Source organism: Scardinius erythrophthalmus (genome assembly GCF_964197995.2).
Source record: "Scardinius erythrophthalmus genome assembly, chromosome: 6".
NCBI classification, from domain to species: Eukaryota; Metazoa; Chordata; class Actinopteri; order Cypriniformes; family Leuciscidae; genus Scardinius; species Scardinius erythrophthalmus.
Genome location: NC_138226.1, coordinates 16,509,915 through 16,532,188, shown reverse-complemented (window position 1 = coordinate 16,532,188; position 22,274 = coordinate 16,509,915). Strand labels below are relative to the sequence as shown.

Sequence of the window (22,274 nt, the reverse complement as noted above, 5' to 3'; positions counted from 1 at the left end):
AGCAAGCCAAAGGCAACAGTGGCAAGGAACCGAAAAACTCCATCAAGTGACCTAATGGAGTCCTAAAACTCCATCAGGTGACCTAATGGAGAAAAAAAAAAAACCTTGGGAGAACCCAGGCTCAGTCGGGGGCCAGTTCTCCTCTGGCATTTATGAACTAGAGGCCGGATTGTAGTTTGAACTGTAAGATTAAAAATATTATATGAATCAGTTAAAATAAACAACAAACTCTATGAAAGAGGGCTAAAGAAAAAAGACGGTACCTATCTCAGTCTCAAAGGGTTGTCCATCCTCAGGCAGATTAATGAATTGTTTCGAGAGCATGCTACTGCCATAGCCCAGGATATATCCCTCCAGTCTGCTGTCCACGTGGGGCCGAATGAACTTGAATACAATGGTGTCTCCAACAGCGCTGATACGCACCCTCATGTTTTGTCTTTGCTCTAGGATTCAAATACACAGGAAAAGTGATGTCAGATTCAGTTCAGTCCCTTACATTTACATAATGACTTCAGCTAGGGATATTAGAAGTCATGTGACTGTATCTACAACGTTTCTGCCAAGAGATTTGGAATAACAATCAGTCCAGTGTCAGATTTTCCTCTTTCCAAAAGTTACACTTATACAGTGTAACTGAAAGTGTTTTGGTCATGCGCCCATGCACTTGCCGCCAGCGATGTCTCCCACACAAACATCATGTTCTGCCGTTAAAATTACCTAGATTTGCAAACTATGACAACAAAACACAAACACGTATAATAATCCCAGTGCAGGACCCCTGTGGTTAGTTTCTCATAAATGTGTGGTGCGTTTCTGAAGAATGAATGATGAAACAGTGTCCTATGCCAGAGAAAGTGGTTACTGCTGTGAGGGAAACCCCTGGCATTGAGCACAGAGCTCCAGATCACACAAACAACCCATTTATTACATCAGAGCTGGTTTCTGTATCACTCCCAGAGGAATCAGCAGATAAACTGCTGTGTTTCAGAGAAATGTCAGAAACCATGTGTGGGTGTAACGTGAGAAAACACTTGTTGCATCCATAGAATATGAAACTGAAGAATGATTTCTCCTAGACGGCAGTGAGAATAAATGGAAAACAAATTAAGACTTATCCTGCTTCTCGCATATTTCTCCTTTAGAGTTTCAGAAGAGATCACATCATTTTCATAGATTTGCCAAGACTTTTTGTCAAAAAAAAAACAAACTTTTTGCTATCAAAAGTCTGAGATTTCATCATGAGCTTAAACATTTCTCATCAAATTCTTCCAAAATCAAATGATCAGAGCTACACTACCATTCAAAAGTTTGGAGTTTATCATATTTTTTCATGTTTTTGAAAGGTCTTACCAAGGGAGCATTTGTTTGAAGAAAAAAAAAAAACAGTAATATTGTGTTATTACCATTAACATTTTTTAAAATGTTTTAAAATGTAGTGTATACTTTATATAAGAAATTTACTTAAAAAAGGAATAAAGCTGCACTTTCCAGCAATAGTGCAGCAGATTAATGGCATATTTCAAGAGAATCATTCAAATTGGTATAAAAGCATGACATTTGGCACAGATACTCTCTAAGAGTCACTTTTTGGTACAAAAATTTGGTACAAATATTATTCAAGGAACATTATCATGGAAAAAGGAGTGTGCCGCTCAAATTCAAGATGGCGACCATTTTCAAGATGGCCACCATTTCTGTCAGAGCTCAATTTAATGTGTTAAGGAAGGTTTTGTTTAATAGAGTGAACGTCATTACACAACCAGGGCACACTGGTGACTTCACTGCTGTGGAACTCAGCATGGGGTTCAGTGTCAGCTGATCTAGGTTTACTTACACTGTAGTTCTTGACTAGTAGTAATAGTATAGCTAAGTTTAGTGTCCCAAATGCTGCCTAACAGCCCCTCATCAATTAGCTAGTAATAGACGTAGTTAGAGAGCCAAAGAGCCACTTCTTTGGCTCGCAACGAAGGCGGTCGCATTTTCTTCCCCTCCTCTCCCTTACCTCCCCTGCTTTGCTCCTCTCGTCTTGTCTAGTCTACTGTCTTGTACTTTGAGAGACTCTCTCTGCACTGCTCTCCAAACTAAGGAATTATGGATTTGATCAACTGGTCTCTCAACGCAATTGACACCATCTTCTCGACGAGAAGCTTGTGTTCGGGGGAACCTGACTGCCCTGCCGCAACGTTCGCAGCTGGCTACACGATGGACACATGGGAGAGGTGGCGGGTCGTGTGTCTGGCGGCTCTTTCTGTGGAGGACATTGAAGATATCTACCTATTCGGAACCATGATAACAGGTCTTCTACTGATTGGATTAGGCATTGCCCTGATTTATCGAGGAATTAAGAAGACGGTGACAGCTGTCCAAAGTCCCACAGGGCTGCCCGTCATGATTGAAGCAGTGGGCAGAGCTGTCAGCACTCAGACTGTGACTATGAACCACAATATGGATAACATCATGGAGAAGCTCATAGCTTTGCAAAGACAAATGGATCGTTTCGGAGACCAAAATGGACCAGGAGAATAGCCGTGTAAATTCCTGCGACAATCCTGTGGACTGAGGCACTTAGATTATGATGCCAGGAGTAGCGACTCTCCAGGCCTACACATACACGAACTCTTACATATATACAGATATGCAATCACCCCCCACCCCCCATCCCTCGCCTTCAACGCTTTGTACCCCCAGTCTGACAGGCGGGTCTGTGACCAGCGCCGAGAATGGCTGCAGGATCGGATGGCTGCTTGCCTGTGCTGGGTTACCTCCATCCCCCACTCCCCTCCCCTGTTGCAAGTCTTGTGTGTTCATGTTGTAGAGTGTACTGATATGTGCTAATGTTGCTGAGGTGTTTTTTTACTGTTCCCAAACTGTACTCCTTACAGGAGCATAGTCTGGGGGGGTTGCCTTTTTTTTTTCTCCTCACCTTTCCTCATGTTATGCTGTATTTTTTTCCTCAATCCTCTGTCTTCCTGTCCTGTCTACCCCCTTGTCATATTGTATGTATGTTTGTATGGACAGGTTGATGGCTAATTTCGCTGGTACTTGTGACTAAGTTACAATAAAGGCTACTACACACTACAGTAAGATAGCCGCACCCGAATTGACAGGTTGTGCCAGCGCGGGAGAGCCGAGCCAAGGGTAAGCAGGGCAATACATGACTTGTTCATGTATGCTTACCTGGAAGGTGTACAGATCACACGGGACTTAAATGGGACTTAAAGTCTATGATTGAGGTGGTAAAAGGATAACCCCTCGGCCTTAATCAGACAACAAACCCCCAAAATGGCAAATGAAAATCCCATGTCAGCCAAGAGGCCAACTGATTGGATGAAATGTTGTCTTTGTCAGACAGACACAAAGGAACCCCTCCAATCACCACCTACCCATCATGTTTCTCAACATGATGGATATAAAATGATTGCCACCAACATTCCACTCTTTCACAAGATGAACAAAATGCCAATGACCCTGGACCTGGAAAGACTGGATGAAGGTGGGGGTATAGAAGCTACTTTGAGAAGGAACCAAGCGAAGTATCACTACAATTGTCGACTTCGGTTCAACAACACAAAGTTACTTCGTGCCCAGAAGCAACAATTCGATGCTCAATGTAATGAGACAGATGAAGGCCAAACAAAGCATTGCAGAACCATGATGCAAAAAAGTCTAGATGATCAGGTTTGCTTTCTTTGTGATAACATATCTCTTGAATCTGACCTACGTCAGGTAATGACACTGCAACTGAATGACAGACTACATGAATGTGCACAAACACTGAATGATGCTTAATTATTGTCTCAACTAAGTGGTGCTGATGCCATTGCACAGGAGCTGAAATACCATCATTTGTGTCTCATTCATCTTTACAACAGAGAGAAACTCCACCTCAGAAGGCTTGAGAAAGAGTCACAGAGTGAAACGATTCAACCAGCCATCTTTCCTATGGCTCTTTCTGAACTGGTCACCTATATTGTTGAAACCAGTCTCAATTCTGATGGTCCTTCCGCCTTCCGTCTCGCAGATACAGTGGGGAGAACAAGTATTTGATACACTGCTGATTTTGCAGGTTTTCCCACTTACAAAGCATGTAGAAGTCTGTCATTTGCCCTGGCTGTGTTTTTCGGGTCGTTGTCATGCTGGAAGACCCAGCCACGACCCATCTTCAATGCTCTTACTGAGGGAAGGAGGTTGTTGGCCAAGATCTCACGATACATGGCCCCATCCATCCTCTCCTCAATACGGTGCAGTCGTCCTGTCCCCTTTGCAGAAAAGCACCCCCTTAAAAAATGATGTTTCCACCTCCATGCTTCACAGTTGGGATGGTGTTCTTGGGGTTGTACTCATCCTTCTTCTTCCTCCAAACACGGCGAGTGGAGTTTAGACCAAAAAGCTCTATTTTTGTCTCATCAGACCACATGACCTTCTCCCATTCCTCCTCTGGATTATCCAGATGGTCATTGGCAAACTTCAGATGGGCCTGGACATGCGCTGGCTTGAGCAGGGGGACCTTGTGTGCCCTGCAGGATTTTAATCCATGACGGCGTAGTGTGTTACTAATGGTTTTCTTTGAGACTGTGGTCCCAGCTCTATTCAGGTCATTTACCAGGTCCTGCTGTGTAGTTCTGGGCTGATCCCTCACCTTCCTCATGATCATTGATGCCCCACGAGGTGAGATCTTGCATGGTGCCCCAGGCCGAGGGAGATTGACCGTCATCTTGAACTTCTTCCATTTTCTAATAATTGCGTCAACAGTTGTTGCCTTCTCACCAAGCTGCTTGCCTATTGTCCTGTAGCCCATCCCAGCCTTGTGCAGGTCTACAATTTTATCCCTGATGTCCTTACACAGCTCTCTGGTCTTGGCCATTGTGGAGAGGTTGGAGTCTGTTTGATTGAGTGTGTGGACAGGTGTCTTTTATACAGGTAACAAGTTCAAACAGGTGCAGTTAATACAGGTAATGAGTGGAGAACAGGAGGGCTTCTTAAAGAAAAACTAACAGGTCTGTGAGAGCCGGAATTCTTACTGGTTGTTAGGTGATCAAATACTTATGTCATGCAATAAAATGCAAATTAATTATTTAAAAATCATACAATGTGATTTTCTGGATTTTTGTTTTAGATTCCGTCTCTCACAGTTGAAATGTACCTATGATAAAAATTACAGACCTCTACATGCTGTAAGTAGGAAAACCTTCAAAATCAGCAGTGTATCAAATACTTGTTCTCCCCACTGTATGTGCAACCTGTACCAGCAGCGTATCCTTTTTCTAACAGTGGCACTTCCTCTCTGTGGACTACACCTTGCCGTGGTGGAGAGGCTTGTGTACTCCAATGAACCTGAGAGCTATGCCGGCGGGAATTTTATATCCCTGGCAAGTTTAACTAAGCTGGACAGGTCAAAGGAGAGGAGGCAGACAAAGCAGACATTATGACTATTTGACAGAAATGGTGGCCATCTTGAAAATGGTGGCCATCCTGAATTTTTGAGTAGCACATACCTTTTTCCAAAAGAGTGTTCCTTGAAGAGTATTTCTGCATAATTTTATGCTTGCATCACCATTTGAACACTTGAAATAATTAATATTCGACAGGAACGGTGGCCATCTTTAAAAATGGTGGCCATCTTGAATTTTTGAGGGACAAGCATCTTTTTCTATTAACATGTCCTTTAGAGAGTATTTGTATCAAATTTTATGCTTGGATCACTGTTTGAATAATTGATATAATAAGCATTGAATAGCATATTGAATTTTTGAGTGGCCAACGCCTTTTTCCAAAATAGTGGCCCTTAGAGAGTATCTGTGCCAAATTTCATGCTTCTATACCAAAGTGAACGATTTTTTTACTAATCTGCTGCACTACAACCATTAGTCCAGTCTTTAGTGTAACATGCTCCTTAAGAAATCATTCTAATAATATGCAATTTTTGACAGCTAAGCAACTACAACTTTGACACTTCAAGACTGTAAAACTAATCCATGAATTGACTGGTTTAGTCCAAATTTTATCAGACACGATCGCTTTATACACTGAACAGATTTAATTTAGGCTTTCATTCACATACAAACATTCATCAGTTGTGGTAAATGGAAGCTCAAGCATGTTCGCTTGACGTGCAAGAACCAACAATAAGGTTCATTCTCGTGTTATGCAGCACGTTTGAGCTACAAGAGGTTTGTTCTTAGGCATCAAGCAGGTTCGGTTGAGCTTCCATGTTCGCTGATCAATGTTGACATCATTGACATCAGACATCATTCTTGTCTCTTCAGAAAATTTGGACTAAATGGCTCAATTCATATGGATTAGTTTTACGATCTCTTTACGACTTTTTGAAGCATCAAAGTGGTAGTTGCGTAGCTGTCAATGGAGAGTACAGAACTGGCTCAGATTTTATTAAAAAAAATCTTCATTTGTCTTCATTTTTGAGTGGAAGGAAAAACATTATGTTTTTGGAGACTCTTCCAAAAACTAAAATCTGTTTGGGTTTGATTATTATCTCTATCGCGGTTACACTCACGTGACATTACAGTTCTTCCTCATCATGAAATTATCTGCATGCGTTTTAACATAAAAAAGGTTTTAAAGCCGACATGTGCCGGTATTCGGCAATACGATATAGCGATTATGAGCATTCACGATATTGTTATCGTGGGTAGGCTACTTCAAAATATCGCGAATATTTATTTATTACGAATCGTTCAGATTTTTAGAGTGCATTTTAAGAATACTTTACCCATCAACCGTTTATGCACAACATGCTGTATGCTGTGTCAAAGAGCCACGTGCACTGATGTAGCGTAAACAAGCCCAACACTCACGAGAAGCGCATCCCAAAACGGGGTCAGCCCTATGTTTCCACATTTCTAAGATTTTTTTAACATAGACATGCTCCCGGCAAAACCATAGGCGGAACCCCGGTGAAGGAGATGCACTGAATAAAAATGCACATCCACTCTCTGACAGGAGATTGCGCTGATGGAACAGCAAAAATGCAGCGGTTACTCCTGCCGGCAACCCCCGTAAAGATTTAAGATTTAAGGATATTTACTTTCAAACTTAAACATTTTTATATTTTAATCTGGACTAGGCTACAAGATGTGCACTGTAGGTTCGTAGTAAGATTTTTACATTGTACCTGATTTGTTTGTATTTGCTTCGTTTATATAACTAACTTTAACAAAGAAAAAGTAAGCACTACTGCAAGGGTGTGCTCTCTCTCTTGATATATATTTTTTCATCAATTGGAAAGTCACAGAAAGGCAGTAGTGGATTTTTTCTTTCATCATTGGAGCAAATGGTAATGTTAATTATTTCTGCTATGGTCTCCTTTATACTTGAATACTTCTAAAGACCTTTACTCTGCTATATAGTTCATTTAAAGCTCGAAATGTCCATTGTTCATTTGTATATCTCTGTTAAAGGGGTCATAATGGTACATGCACTTTTACAAGTTGATTGCACTGAAATGTCTGTTGGCAGTGCCTGTACACAACCATCCTATCATGATAAAAATCCATCCAGTGGTTTTGTTTTAATCTCCTTATATGTTTGACCCTCTCTGAAATCAAGCCGTTCGATATTGTGACGTCATAAGATCGTACGCCCCTCCCGCTATTGTGATTGACAGCCGTGTTTCAACACAAGACCCGCCCTGAGCAAGCTGTGACAGCCGTCGTCATAGTAGTCCGCCATTGTTGATATGCTGGAGCAGAATGGCGTCTAAGCGATTGTGGTGTTCTGTTCTTAGATGTAATAAGGAACACAGCAGTCATTTGGATGTTCCTAAATCCGAGCCGTTGAAGAAGCAGTGGCTGAGTTTTGTTTTTGAAGCGATATGCCCAAAGGATTGACGCGGGGATTCCCTCACGGGGATTCCCCACGATCGTCTGTGCTTTCATGTTTGCGCGAATCATTTCACACCAGACAGCTTCACAAACGAGAAAAAACGGATCGGTACCAACGTGTTCCTGCTGAACCTCCAGAAGATGTGTGTGTAATGTTTTATTAACCTTTATATTAGTATTTATATTAATCTTTGCGAAATTTGCAAACCTTGCTGCAGGCTTCACGATGAATGCGTCTAAGGTTTACACTCAGGGTACATTACGGCATGTTTTCTATGTACGACGTTCTCAATATAATTCATAATCCCACGTTTATAACGAATAACACGTGGTTATTGTGTTAGATACGGTCAGAGAATGTCTAATACGGTGTACCCATAGACTGTAAAAAATAGGGTGTACCCATAGAACAGAGGGGCGGGGTGAGCAAAGCTCATTATCATTTAAAGACACATGCACTGAAACGGCGTGCTGAAAACAGAGCTGTTTTTGACCAGGTAAAATTAGTGTTTTCTTACAATACTAATGAGAATTTTTAATTAAAGTATATTACAAACTTTTAATTTAGACCCTAAAGAATCATATTAGCTTGTACAAAAATGGCATTATATGACCCCTTTAAGCAGGGTGATTTTGTGTGTTTGCAAGAAGCATCCGTATCTTTAGGCCTACGAGTATCAGCAATGAATACTTCACGATTTATTGCTGTATATTGATATTTCGAGCACAGCCCTATTTAACCCTTTCATGCGTGAATTATGATAACCTCAGTCAGGATTTTTTCCCTATGTGTTTTTATTGCTCTTAGGGCATGAAAAACAAGATTTGATTTTTATTTTATTTTTTTTACAAATTTTTCAAAGAGATCTTCAGATGTCCACTTGAGTGGCCAGCATGCGGTTATGGTTTAAACTGAAGATATACTGTATTAAATATAAGACAATAATCAAACCGATAAAGTATGTGAATTTAACAAACTAATCAATACAATTATATCAAATCATGTGAAAACTATAAAATATATACAAAAAATATAAATTGCAAAGGCATCATACAACTTAATACAAGTTGCACATCGCGTATCTTTGATATCAGAACATGAGGACGTGATTCCATCAGAATTTTTTACAGCCTGTCAAGGTACAACTGTGGAATCAGATGCTCCCTCCAGTGCACCAGAGTATGGATATTTACCCTTATTAGCTGATAATTCTGATTGTGTTCAAGATGGACATGCACATTTCTATCATAGCCCTCCTCTGAGAAAACCTAGCGATACGTTTTTTCAATCTCATCTGAAATGATCAGCGTTGGGGTTAACGCATTACAAGTAACAAGCATAACGCATTCAGATTACTTTTTTGATGTTACAAGTAAAGTAATGTGTTACAAGTAACATGCATAACGTAATCAGATTTGTTTTAATGTTACGAGTAATGTATTGTAACATGCAACTACAAGTAATGTGCATTACCTAATCAGATTACTTTTTGATGTAACGAGTAAAGAAACGCATTACAAGTAACATGCATTATGTAATCAGATTACTTTTTGATGTTATGAGTAAAGAAACGCATTACAAGTAACATGCATTACATAATCAGATTACTTTTTGATGTTGAGTAAATAAACGCATTACAAATAACATGTATTACGTAATCAGATTACTTTTTGATGTTATGAGTAAAGAAACGCATTACAAGTAACATGCATTACGTAATCAGATTACTTTTTGATGTTATGAGTAAAAAACGCATTACAAGTAACATGCATTACATAATCAGATTACTTTTTGATGTTGAGTAAATAAACGCATTACAAATAACATGCATTACGTAATCAGATTACTTTTTGATGTTATGAGTAAAGAAACACATTACAATAACGTGCATTACGTAATCAGATTACTTTTCGACGTTATGAGTAAAGAAACGCATTACAAGTAACATGCATTATGTAATCAGATTACTTTTTGATGTTATGAGTAAGGAAACACATTACAAGTAACATGCATTAGGTAATCAGATTACTTTTTGATGTTATGAGTAAAGAAACGCATTACAAGTAACATGCATTACGTAATCAGATTACTTTTTGATGTTATGAGTAAAAAAACGCATTACAAGTAACATGCATTACGTAATCAGATTACTTTTTGATCTAACAAGTAAAGTAATGCATTACAAGTGTCATACATTATGTAATCACATGACTTTTTTCGATGTCAATGAAAATTACATTCTAATAATACAAATACATTTTATTTACAGTAAAAAAAATCACTGCAGATTAAGTTTTTAAGTTTTAAGTTTCAAATACAATATTCACATTATAATTATGAATTGTAGCTGAAATATAGCCTTTCTTTCTTTTTAGTAAACTTTGTGTACACAAACAATGTAGTCAGTGCTCAAATTCATGTGTAGAGCCCCTGGTGATACTTTGAGCACAGTTTTATGTTGTGTCGAGCCCATAGACTGTAAAAAATATGGACAAAGCGTCTGTGACGTCACCCATAGACTTTCTGAAGAACGGTTTTGAGGCTGTTTATGGGGGGTATGGGCGGCGCCATCTTGGAAAATCTCGGGAAATCCTAACCCCGCCCACCTTCTGGCCAATCCATATATGGGTAAAAGGGCGGGCTTTGTGTGAGACTGGAACAATGTCATTTTCGCGTGAAGAAAGCAACATAAACAACAATGGATGACATACAGCAGATCTTGTTCTTGCTTCTCGGCGTGTTTGTCACAAGAAGCCAAGCGCCGACATTAGGCGTTTCTCGATAGCAAGTAGCCTATGCAAAGTTCGGACTTAATTGCCAAGTCCGACTCAGGAGAATGACTCCCAAGGAGTTATTCTGCAAATGGAACAGTGCGCGTCACTCAGCTCGCTCTGCTACTGCGGTTGTCTCTGTATGTATTTTAGGCAACAATAAAACGAAATATGTTATAAAACACCACACTGCCTCTTTTCGTTTTCATTTAAAGAAATCTTAAACATAGCCACACAAATGTGGTTCAGGCAACGCGTATTGATTATATTCACTGCATATAACATTAGCCTATTTATAACAAAACGAAATATAAAACACAAACCTGCCTCTTTTCGATTTATATAATATAAAAATATTAAACATTTTAATATGGTCCAGGCAATATGTGCATTTTTACTAAACAACAGATGTTTCAGTAAACAACATTACAGATCATCTTCGTAGTATTAAAATTTAAAATGACAAAACTCAACCCAGTCTCTTTTTGTTAAATTTCAGTTTTATCAATATTAGCCTTTATAAAAGTATAATAAGTAAAAGGTACAAGAAGCTATACAAATAAAGCAAACAATTCAGTCAAACATACAAAGTCAGCGCTAGTCTAACCATACAACGGTAAAGTTAAATAGCTTATAAAGTTATGAAACTTTACTTAGCCCTCAGCCAAAACGATTGGCCAGGGAACAAATTATAGATTCACGAGACCAAAAATCGCCCGTTAGATATACACAAGACTAATTATATCTCATGTTTAACCACTACAGAGACGCCAGAGTCAGCGGCAAACGTCAGAAGGACTAGCCGAGGAAAGGCTGTTCCAGGTGGGGTACATGAGCGCCGAGCGCCCGGTGATCACCTGCATCTCACAACCTGGATAAAATTTTCAGAAATCTTTATAAATAAACAACAGATTTGAGCTTTAAACAACTACATTCTTGCCTGAAAAACTCTTAAAACTACATTTCATGATACAAAAACAGTAGTATTCTATTTCAACTGTAAATTAAAAAATGGCGCTTCTTATGTTGTCATTCTCCTTGGCGCAGCCTATGCTCATTATCAGCTGTCAATCAAGCTGTCAATCAAAGTTAACCACGCCCTTATTTGTCATACATTTTATATCTAAATACGATCTAAACTAACGAGTTAGAAAAAAATTCACACCCCTCACAGTTGTCAGGCACTCGGAACCTATCGAAAAATACAATAAAAGTCCATGGGACCAACCTGTAAAAACATGAATTTATGCTGTGAAAACGGACATTTTAACATGGGGTCTATGGAGATTTGCTCCCTTTTGGGACCTCCCTCTAGCGGATTTTCAATGTATTGCAGTTTTTCGCACTTCCGGCTTCATTTTTCAGATTAGAATGTTGCCCCTTGGTCGAGCCTTCTTAGTGTTTTAAAAATAGCGATTTTGGTGCTAGAAGTGCCCCATGCACTCCCATTCAAAAGGCATTTTGACCTAAAAAGAAATTACGGTCAATCTTAGAAGTGGTGTTTCCATTCTAATTATGCTTTTACATGAAAGTTTGACTCGGGTAGATTAACGATAAGAGCCTAGGTTTAATTTTGGCGAGAGTTACCCTTTGAATGCTCTGGCGAGGAGATAAACATGGCGGAGTGTGTACAGCTCACTCAGGGCGGAGTCTATGCTAATAGCGCAGAGTCTGTCAGCAGTCGTGGGCGGGGCGTGTGCAATGTGACATCACATTGCATAGAAACAAACGGCTTATTCTGTGACACTGCATATGATTTATGATGATTAAAAAAAGAGGAGTGGGTGGATTTTTACCATGTAAAAGTGAATTTTGCATAATAGGTCCCCTTTAAGTTTCTTGACCTATGAAGAAGCAACGTCGCCAAAAGAAAGAAATCCTTTGGAAAAGTATGTACAACACGACAACTATGGTAATAGCAATTATAGTACTTTTTTTGGTTAGCGAACCTCAGTGACCTTATAAACAGATGGCTGGCCACGGGATAATTAGTCAATGTTGAGGTGTGTTAAGGGGCGGTCACACTACACTTTTCGTTCCATTGGCTTCCATTCATACACATTTGAATGCGGGGGACAGGAAACACAAATTCAAGCGAAGAAGTTTCTCATTCCGTTGTGTTCCAAAATTCAAGTTTGGTGAACTCTGACAAGCAAATTCATATCATGAGAAGACGAGTGACCTTTTAACTGAATTAACAGAATGCAACCTTTAAATTTGCAGTGTTGCTGTAAAGTAGATTGCACATTTTTTTTGTATTATACGGTTGAATTATGTTTTTTAAAAAGATGCTGCAGAACCTGACATCATTTTGCAACCGTCGCAATGCCTGTAGAAATTTTACGGGCTCATAGTAGTATGACCGCAGCTTTACAATAAGACACCGCCATATGATGAGCAGCTCAATGCTTGATGGCATTACTTTTTTATTATATTATGCTTTGTCTGTCTGCACAACTTGCAACAGTCAAGGGTCTTTTTACAAGCACATACAAGTCATTTTTGATATTGCACAAAGGAAACTAAAAGTAAACTAAATTAATCCACTTTCAACCCACACCCATGCGCTCAGCTTTCACGAACTAAATTTTTTTAAACAACCCCACTGCACAGATTCAAGCTTTAACAGGAAACAGATATACACACAAAAAACCTGCCTCCTGATATGACCTTGTATTTGCTGCCAATAAAAGACATAAACACACACAATATTTGTTTAGCAATTTCAGTACAATCCATTACTGACAGCCAATAAAAATTCATTCAAACGACCTTCAAATAGACTTTCAAAATATTCACTGTTAATATAACATTCACTGTTAGTATTATTTACTGATTAACCAAAAACATTATCAATGAATTCTTTCAATGTACTGGTGTAAAATAGTCACAATTGCAGCAAATTATTGCATTATCCTAAACACAAATAAAAAACATTCAGATATATTGACAACAGCTGAGCTTGCATCCTTTAACCAGCACCATGCATCCACAGCATACCAGACTTACGACTTCATAATATTACATTACATTAGGCATATGCAGTCTTTTTCCCTCTGCATGCAATTCATTTTAAAAGTTGCATGGTTAAGCATTTAGATTTTTTTCCCTACTCATCATTACAGGTAGAAAGAGATAAATCTGTAACACTTTATATAAACAAATGATTCATAAATATTAATTTGATTATTTGAACTGAATATTGATATTGTTCAAATGGTTATTGTCTGAATATGTATATTGAACTTGTCTAGAAAGTTGAATTGGTTTGTTCTGGTACCTCTCAGTGTGCTTGCGGAGGTCTGTCTCAGCAGCAAGATCTCGCAGAGGAAGAGGAGGAGGAAGGCTTGCATGTTGTCCTTTTTTTCCCTCAGAGAAAACACAATACAGAGCTCATACAGTCCACTCAAACCTCTTATCTTTAAACTTCTACAGTTGTTCTTTCATGAATTATATGTTTTCTCCTTGTCTTTTAAAGTGATCTCAGATCAGGTGTCAATGGACACTCTCTGTGAGAGAAACTGTGGTATGATTTTGCGTGTTTGGAAATGGGTGTGTGTGATTGTACGACTGCACCATCTATACTGGATTATTAACAAGAGGGAGGGACGCTATGATGTCACACTGTTGTTGGTAATCCTTTAGATAATCCTCTCTCTCTCTCTCTCACTCTCTCTCACTCTCTCTCTCTCTCTCTCTCTCTCTCTCTCTCTCTCTCTCTCTCTCTCTCTCTCTCTCTCTCTCTCTTTATTTAAACTTTATTTAAAAATCATTAAGTAGTTGCTGTAAGAAATTACCAAGCAGGATTTGGGACCCTTGTTAGAAAGAAATGCATTTGTGGTCTTCCCAAATATTTTGTATAATGTTTGTATTAATTATGCATTATTTACTTTTATTAAATATGCTTACAGAATAAAGCAAAATCCATTATAAAGAAATCTATTACAACTAAATTCCAAAATTCCAAACTAAATAAAAATGCATTCTGATAATTTTTAGTCGCATAACAAAAAGTTTTTCAAAAACCTTTACGGTATTGTTTTATTAGTTTATTAATTTTTTTTATTTTATTTTATTTTTACAATTGCTAACATTCTTCTGTCCAATCTGTAGTCACATTTTCAAAACTCGCACAACATCCATTCATGTTCATGTTGTTTTCACACAATGCAATTAATTAACACATTTCTAAAAAAAATTTTTTTTAATTTCTTTATTGCTTAACCAATACCAAAATCATGGATTTTTCTTGAACTGCAGTAGACTTGGTATTTAATGAACAAAATGTGGTTTGGGGCAGAAAATAAACTATTTGGCTAATTGTATGATGTTAGGTGTTAAGAGTTTAGAGAAAACATACTTTAAGTAGGTAAACGCTTGTTAGACAGTATGAGAAGTCAAAATACGTACATAATACGGATGTAAGGATTTAACAAAGATACTAAACATAATTGTTAACAGAACGATACATGGATTTTCTCAATAGGAAATTCCTCAGTCTCAAATACTAAGAAATGTGCATTACATATGAGTATCTTATTAGAAACACATAACCTTATGTAAGAAATAATGGCAATTTGCTGAAAATCTTTTTTTTTTTTTTCAGTGTGGCTGTTCAAAATATAATGTAATACCATATGTTACCCATTAATCTGACTAAATCTATTTAACCACAGCTGAAGAAGAAAAACATGAAGAAGTGTTTGAAGGCTGATTGGAATTCATTCATTAATAAAATGAACATGTTAAAAATGTGCAAAATAATGTTATTTATAGCATCTATGTAACAGTGTTCCAGGCTTCTGATGATTCACAATATAACAATAATTGTTTCCAGGAAATTATTCAATTTGTTTGTACGATCAACTGTTTAGAAGGCTTTTGAACGTCATTCTCAGTAATCTGTCTCCTATCGATAATTAATTATGATTCAAACAAACAGCAAGTCATCTTTAAAAATGTACATTGTGACCAAACAAATGATTATAATCTGCTGGAGTTTGTTAAATTTGATAGTTTTACTGTTAATGTCTTTGCGGCCAATTGGCAAAAGAATGAGATGATGAAACCAGGGTATAAGTTCAAGCTCAGTAGCATATTTACCTAATTTAATAGTTTAAGAATTGTACTAATATTGGTCTACACTAACGTTCAAAAGTTAGGGGTTAAGATTTGTTTTAATGTTTAAAAAAAAAAAAAATACAGTAAAAACAGTAATATTGTCACGGTCACCAGCCTAGTAGTCACCACCTCCTTCACTACATTTCCCAGCATCCTCCTTGGCCCACACCTGCACCACCTTCACAATCACCTACACCTGTCAGCGATCTCCCTCATTAGCTTCGCCATAAAACCACTCACCTTGTGTTCCCTCATCATCCAGTCTCGTTTATCCTGAGTGTGTGGAACGTTTGGACCCATGCCTCCCGTGTCTTTACCTGTGTCCTCTCCAGCGATTCCTCCAGTGTTCATCACCAGCGTCTGTGTCCTGTGCTCTCCTCTACCTTGTGTTTACCTGTTTGTCTGCCCACTGCTGTTTAATAAACTCTTTCACCTGCTCTTCTGTCTCCGGGTCCCTGTTCCGTAACAAATATTGTGAAATAGTATTATAATTTAAAATAACTACTTTGTATTTTAATTTATTTTATAATGCAATTAATTCCTACGATGACAAAAGTTTATTTTTCAACAGCCATTACTTCAGTCTTCAGTGTAACATGATCCTTAAGAAAACATTATAATATGCTGGCTGTAAATAATTATTTGAAGAATATAAAGTTAAAAAGATTAGCATTTATTTGAAATATTGTTTTAGCAACAATGTAAAAATATTTGTCAGTTTGGATCAATCTACATCCTTGCTGAATAAAAGTATTAATTTCTTTAAAAAAAAAAATCTACTGACCCCAAACTTTTGTTATAGTGTATGATTATGGTCCTGACACACTATTAACTGACACACTATAAAACAACATTAATTTTATTTAGTTGTTCTGGTTAAATTCATCAGTTTAATGCTTACTTGCTAAATTATTGAAGCAGCCTTTATCTTGTCTGATTTAAATTATATGTTGTCAAACATACAAGGATTTTGGTCACATTTGTCAAGATTATTGTCAAATAAAATCTGCAGAGCAAATCTACAGCTATATTTGGCTGCATTAAAGTGATTTTATGGGTTTCTTAACAGATTTATACCATATGTTATAACAGGTAGGCCTATTTTAAACAGTGCTACTTGAAATATGTGACAGCATTTTAGTTACTGCTGTTTTTGTCTGTAGTGACCAGAAGTTTTCCACTTTTTTCACCCCTCCTCACTCTTGGAGGTGTTTCAGGATAAATAATTGAAAATTCAGCACAGATGTTTCATTATAAAAATACCAACTACATCACAAACAGACACACAAAACCCAGCCTTCAGCTGAGGACCAGTCATCTAAATATGAATGTGAATTATATATTTATGAATTATACTGTGTATATATACAATAACGGGGCCAGGGACTTTTCACTAATCGTATGTGTGACAGGTCGCTTAATATGAGCGGATCAATCTTTCCACATTGTTTTCAGGACTGGCGTGTTTTTGCTGTTGGCAGCATGTTTAATAGTCGTGCTTTGAGATGTCAGGGAAACAGGGATCACCTCTCTTCTACTCTCCGTCTGTTTTCCATCAGCTCTCTGTCGTTGTTTGTTTGACGAGCCAGTGGCAGATGTTCTAACAGGACTGTATCTTTCGGACTCCAATCAAGAGGAAGTTGCATTCATGGTGGAAACTGATTGCATTCATCCACTTTGGGCAGAGAGGATCTGATCATGGGACCCGTGGCAGTGGGACAAAACTTTCTGGTGATTATTCTGCAGATGCCTGTTTTACCTTAGGCACATTGATAAAGCAATGTGCCAAGAGGTGTCAAAGGGATTAATTAAGATTAGTCTTCCATACATTTCCAAGGTATAGCTGGATTTCTGTGCAAATAAAACTGTGCTGCCATTATAAATCTGAGCTCTAGCAGCTCAGAAATGACATTATCATATGAGATACAGATTTGGCCATTTCCCAACCTGGGAATTCTTGGAAAGATTTAGATTTTTATTAAAATGTTAAGTGTGTCTTACCAGTCTTAATTTGACATTCAAATTGGTAAAAAAAAGAAAAGAAAAGAATGGTGTATTCTTTTTTATGCTGCTTAATATCGCAAACTGGTGTAACGTTTGGCTGCAGTAACACGCACAACGCAGGAGATTCAGAGAAACAAACAGTATTTAACAATAAATTAAAGGAGAAACTCATAGAATGCAACCACAGAAACTAACAACCAAAGAACCACAGGCAAACGGGAACAGAACAGAACCAAACTAAAACACAATGACACTAAAAATAACCCTGACATTACACCCACATCCCAAGAAGAGCGTCCTCATGCCATAACTACACAAGAAGCCCATATGAGGAGAGAGGGTGGGGGCTCTGGAGGTGGACGAGGGGCTAGCGAAGGGCAGGAAACAGGAGAAGATGATGGCGGAAGAGACCAGGGTGGCGATAATGGTTGGAGGAGCTAGGGAGGAGACAAAAGCAGGAAAGCCTGGTGGGAACCTAGAGAAAAGCAAGGACGAAGGCCCACGGCAAGGGAGGGAGAAGCCATGGTCAAGTCTTGACAAACGAACACAGGGGGCCCACAGACTGAGACAGAGCTGATGGAGGTGGAGACCCGGGTGCAGGCGATGAGACCGGGCGACACAGATAGATCTGGAGACACGCATCCTAGGAGGAGCCAGGGTGCCAGAATACTGAGATGAAGCCGATGGGACTGAGGACCAAGGTGGAGCCGGAGGGATGGCAGTGCCCAAGTGAGCCGAAGGGGTAGAGGGACGAAGTGCAGCTGAAGGCCCAGAGGTCCCTGGCACAGGTAGAGCGACTGACCAAGGCGAAGATGGAGGGACGAGGCAGTATGGTGGAGCCATAAGGACGGCCCCAGGTGGAGACGAGGGAGGGAGGAGCCACGGTGGAGCCAACTGGTTGACAAGCCAAGGTGGCTGGCAGCTGGAGGTGGAGCCAGGGGATCCCCTTGCCAAGGCAGAGCTGGAGACCAGAAGATGTGAGGCAGATCCACGCAGCAGAGTGGAGTCAACAGAGGGGGAGCAGAGGGACTGAAGGGAACCAGTGGAGGTAGGACCGAAGGACTGGCAGTCTTTGGTAGAGGAGGTGGGAGAGGGAGGCTGGGTGGGATCACTGGAGACGCAGGAGACTTGGAGCTGGGTGGGACCAGCAGAGACTCAGGACACTTGGAGCTGGGTGGGACCAGCAGAGACTCAGGACACTTGGAGCTGGGTGGGACCAGCAGAGACACAGGACACTTGGAGCTGGGTGGGACCAGTGACAATGGGATATTAAAGGGAATGTCCTCTTCCAAATCCTCATAATAATAATTCACAGGTCTAGTTCACCCTCAGCGTAGGGAGTGTGGTTGGGGCTTCCATCCATCCCCTCGTACTCCATGAGCATGCCCATTGAAACACACGGTGTTGTCGTCTAACGCACCTGGTCAGACATTGGGCACAGGCTCCAGGGTAATAGTCTGCTCAGTCTTTCTCTCTGGCTCTGGTCCGGAGTGGTGAAAAACTTCTACCCATCAATTCTTACAATAACCACTCGTGGATAAATTCAAGCTGGATATGTGTAGGTGGGCCTCTCTACCTTTATCTCTTGTAGGTCGCATTAACTTGGTCAAAATTATTATTCTGCCCAAATTTTTTTACCTCTTTCTACACATATAACGATTTTCATTAACACATTTTTCTTGAATGGCTTTGATGCCTTTTGCGCTCATTTCTATAGGGGAATAAACCTGCTCGCCTTAAGAAATCAATCCTATAACTTCCCAAGGCTAAGGGAGGCCTCACACTTCCCAACTTCCAGCAATATTACTGGGCCTGCAACCTTAATAAACTTCTCTTTTGAAACAGGGATAGACAACCGTCCACCATGGGTGCATACAAAAACTTTTTTGAAAAGTACTCTTTACTTTATTGTTTGTTCTCAACTTCCTTAAATTCAAAGCAGGGTCTCAAATAACCCAGTAGTCACTAGTTCCCTCAAAATCTGGGTTCAATTTAGAAAACATTATGGTTTACATAGAGGCTGAGGGAAGTAATTATTCAAAAGAAATACCTACTCAGAAAGTATGCAATTTCAAATGCAGCCACTCTTTATGAGTGAGTCATTGAATCATTTACTCAATCGATTCGTTCAAAAAACAACACTAATTCATTCAGAAACTAAATTGTCTGTGTTTATGAATGAGTCATTGATTTTGATCTAATTTGCAAGTATTTTTGTTAACAGAGCAAAAAATAAATCAAGAAAATGTACAATGTGCTGTTGGTCTGAATATCAAAATGTTTAAATAATCTTCAGAATAACTATAAAGAATATGTAGTATAATATGAATTAAATGACACATGTCTAGTTTAGTGTCAATGAAGGGGTGCTTAAGAGACCTACTGATTGGATTACGGTGGTACAAAAGACAAAACAAGTTAGGAAACAATGGATTATGAAGCCTCTTGCCTGTGTGATGGTTTGGTGCAGATGATTGTGTGTGTTTTGCTCTGCAGCTGTGATTGGCTCAAAGGGAGAGTAGTGCTGAACCAAACGAACTTTACGCACATGTTCCTGTAGAAGAAATTTTGGTCAAGACACAAAACAACAAATATAAACAGACACACATGGCATACCAATCAACAAACAGACAAAAACACGTAGAAGTAGAAAAAAACTAAGGTGTCGACATATGTTTGCATAAACCACTAAAATTACAAGCACTTATCGGCCCACACAGAAGACACATTTGACTGTAAAGTTTGGTCATTGGTGGTCATTGACATCACCGATCAGTGGTGTTAAATGTTGTGAACATTTTTATGTGCATGTGTTTGTTTTTTTCAAAGGAAGAAAAAGTGACTAAACACAGCTGTTGGCAGCATATGTGTATTTGGGGGACTGATTAATTCTACTCAGGAGGATGATTCATTATTAACAATGCCAGAAAAGTCTAAGCACACAGATTCAATTGGACTGTAACACTGACAAATATTGAACAACCGTGCCCTGCAGCAGGACGTTTATCAAATTTATCACAAGATGCACACCAATTACTGGAAGCATCTTTTTCTGTGACTGTCTCCGGCACTCTCTCAAGCATAGAGTCATAGTTTAGCATACCATAGCCTACTTATATTCTGTCATGGACATAATGTGTCCTTATTATGTGTTGCCGTTATTTTATTAAACAAATCCATTCAAGTAGTGAAGGGGGTGAATTTACATTCCCTCTTTTTGAATGATATACTGAATCAGAAATCTGAATTTACTTCTCTACCGTTAAAAAACTATGCACTTTATAGTAGGCTATTAGTCATGTGACCTACCAAGCATCAGTTGCGTCACTTCACTTCAATTCATAAATCCCCTCCAGTGGCTTCACAGGATAGTAAAGTGTCCATGTAATGCACACTTCAGAATCTCGGCAGAAGTAATAGGTCATTTGGGGACTATTCAGCTACAGTTTTTCGCATAGCGTAGGGATAGTTTTCTCAAAACCAGTGTAGCTATTCTGGTTACAGGCAATGTCAGTATTTGGTATCTGAGAGGTGACTGAGGGTCTGACTGATGTCACGAATGAAGTATTAGTGTTCACTCATTTAGCCCAGATTTCAGAGAATATGTAGTAGGCTACTTGTTTTGTAAATAATTAATTTAACTTTATTCTTATTCTGTAGTCTGTATACTGTATTCTGCTGTAGGCTACGTTCTTTTGATATCTGTATGAGAAATGTAAAGACAACTGTGTTAAGGTCATGATGGTCATTTTTTTAAGTTGACATTTATGAGATTAAAATCGAGTCGGAGTCGACTAGTCACTGATGAAGTCATTATTGAACAAATAAGCCTGAACCTTGAGCTAACACTCAAATGCGGGTTCCCTTGTTATGGCATATGACACAATGCTGCCCACAAGGCTATTGCTCCTACTGTCCTACATGACAGCTTATATGTATATAAATATATAAGAAATATATGCTAGAATATTTCATTTTCGAAGCTATTTTATTGATAAATCACAGAACACTTTGTTGACAATACATTTCTGCACTACAGTGTAAGGCGGCGTAACACATATTATGCATATTTAGCATGTGTAATTCTTTAAGAATTTTCAAAGATAATGACCTAATTTCCATAAAGAACAGAATAAATAAGTTTGGATGCTGCTAGAATAATCTGCACTGTTAATCTATATCAGAACCTGTAGAAATGATGTCAACTCATAATCCATATGACTAGTGTTTCTGTATCACCAAGTTAGCTCGAGGCTGGATCCTCTTATTTTCTACGGCCTCTGGAAGTGTGGACTTCTCTCCAGACAACTCTCTGTCAACTGATTACACAGACTCCTGGGGGCATATTACAGAAAGATCCTAACTTTAGAATCTTATTTTATCTGTTTGGTAACAATGGCGATTTCAGTTAGGACCTCATTTAGGACAAAAGCTATTACAGAATGACATTTCTTAAGTGCAAAATCTTATCTTGGAGCGACGAGAGAGGACTAGGCCTGGACTATTTATGTTATGTTAAGTTTATGTGTGTGCTCC

General features: G+C 38.8%; 1 protein-coding gene across 4 annotated transcripts in view; it reads right to left on the bottom strand.

Annotated features, from left to right (window-relative positions):
- Positions 1–14,199, bottom strand: part of abi3bpa (ABI family, member 3 (NESH) binding protein a) — a 31,271-nt gene extending 17,072 nt beyond the window's left edge. For all 4 annotated transcript variants that reach the window (XM_081367343.1, XM_081367344.1, XM_081367345.1 and 1 more), the window contains exons 1-2: positions 13,894–14,199; positions 264–443 (exon numbers count right to left, since the gene is read on the bottom strand). In XM_081367343.1, coding sequence (XP_081223469.1) covers positions 264–443; positions 13,894–13,966 — 253 coding nt within the window. In that variant the 5' untranslated portion in view covers positions 13,967–14,199. The remainder of the gene's footprint in view (positions 1–263; positions 444–13,893) is intronic.
- Between the last annotated feature and the right edge of the window lie 8,075 nt (positions 14,200–22,274).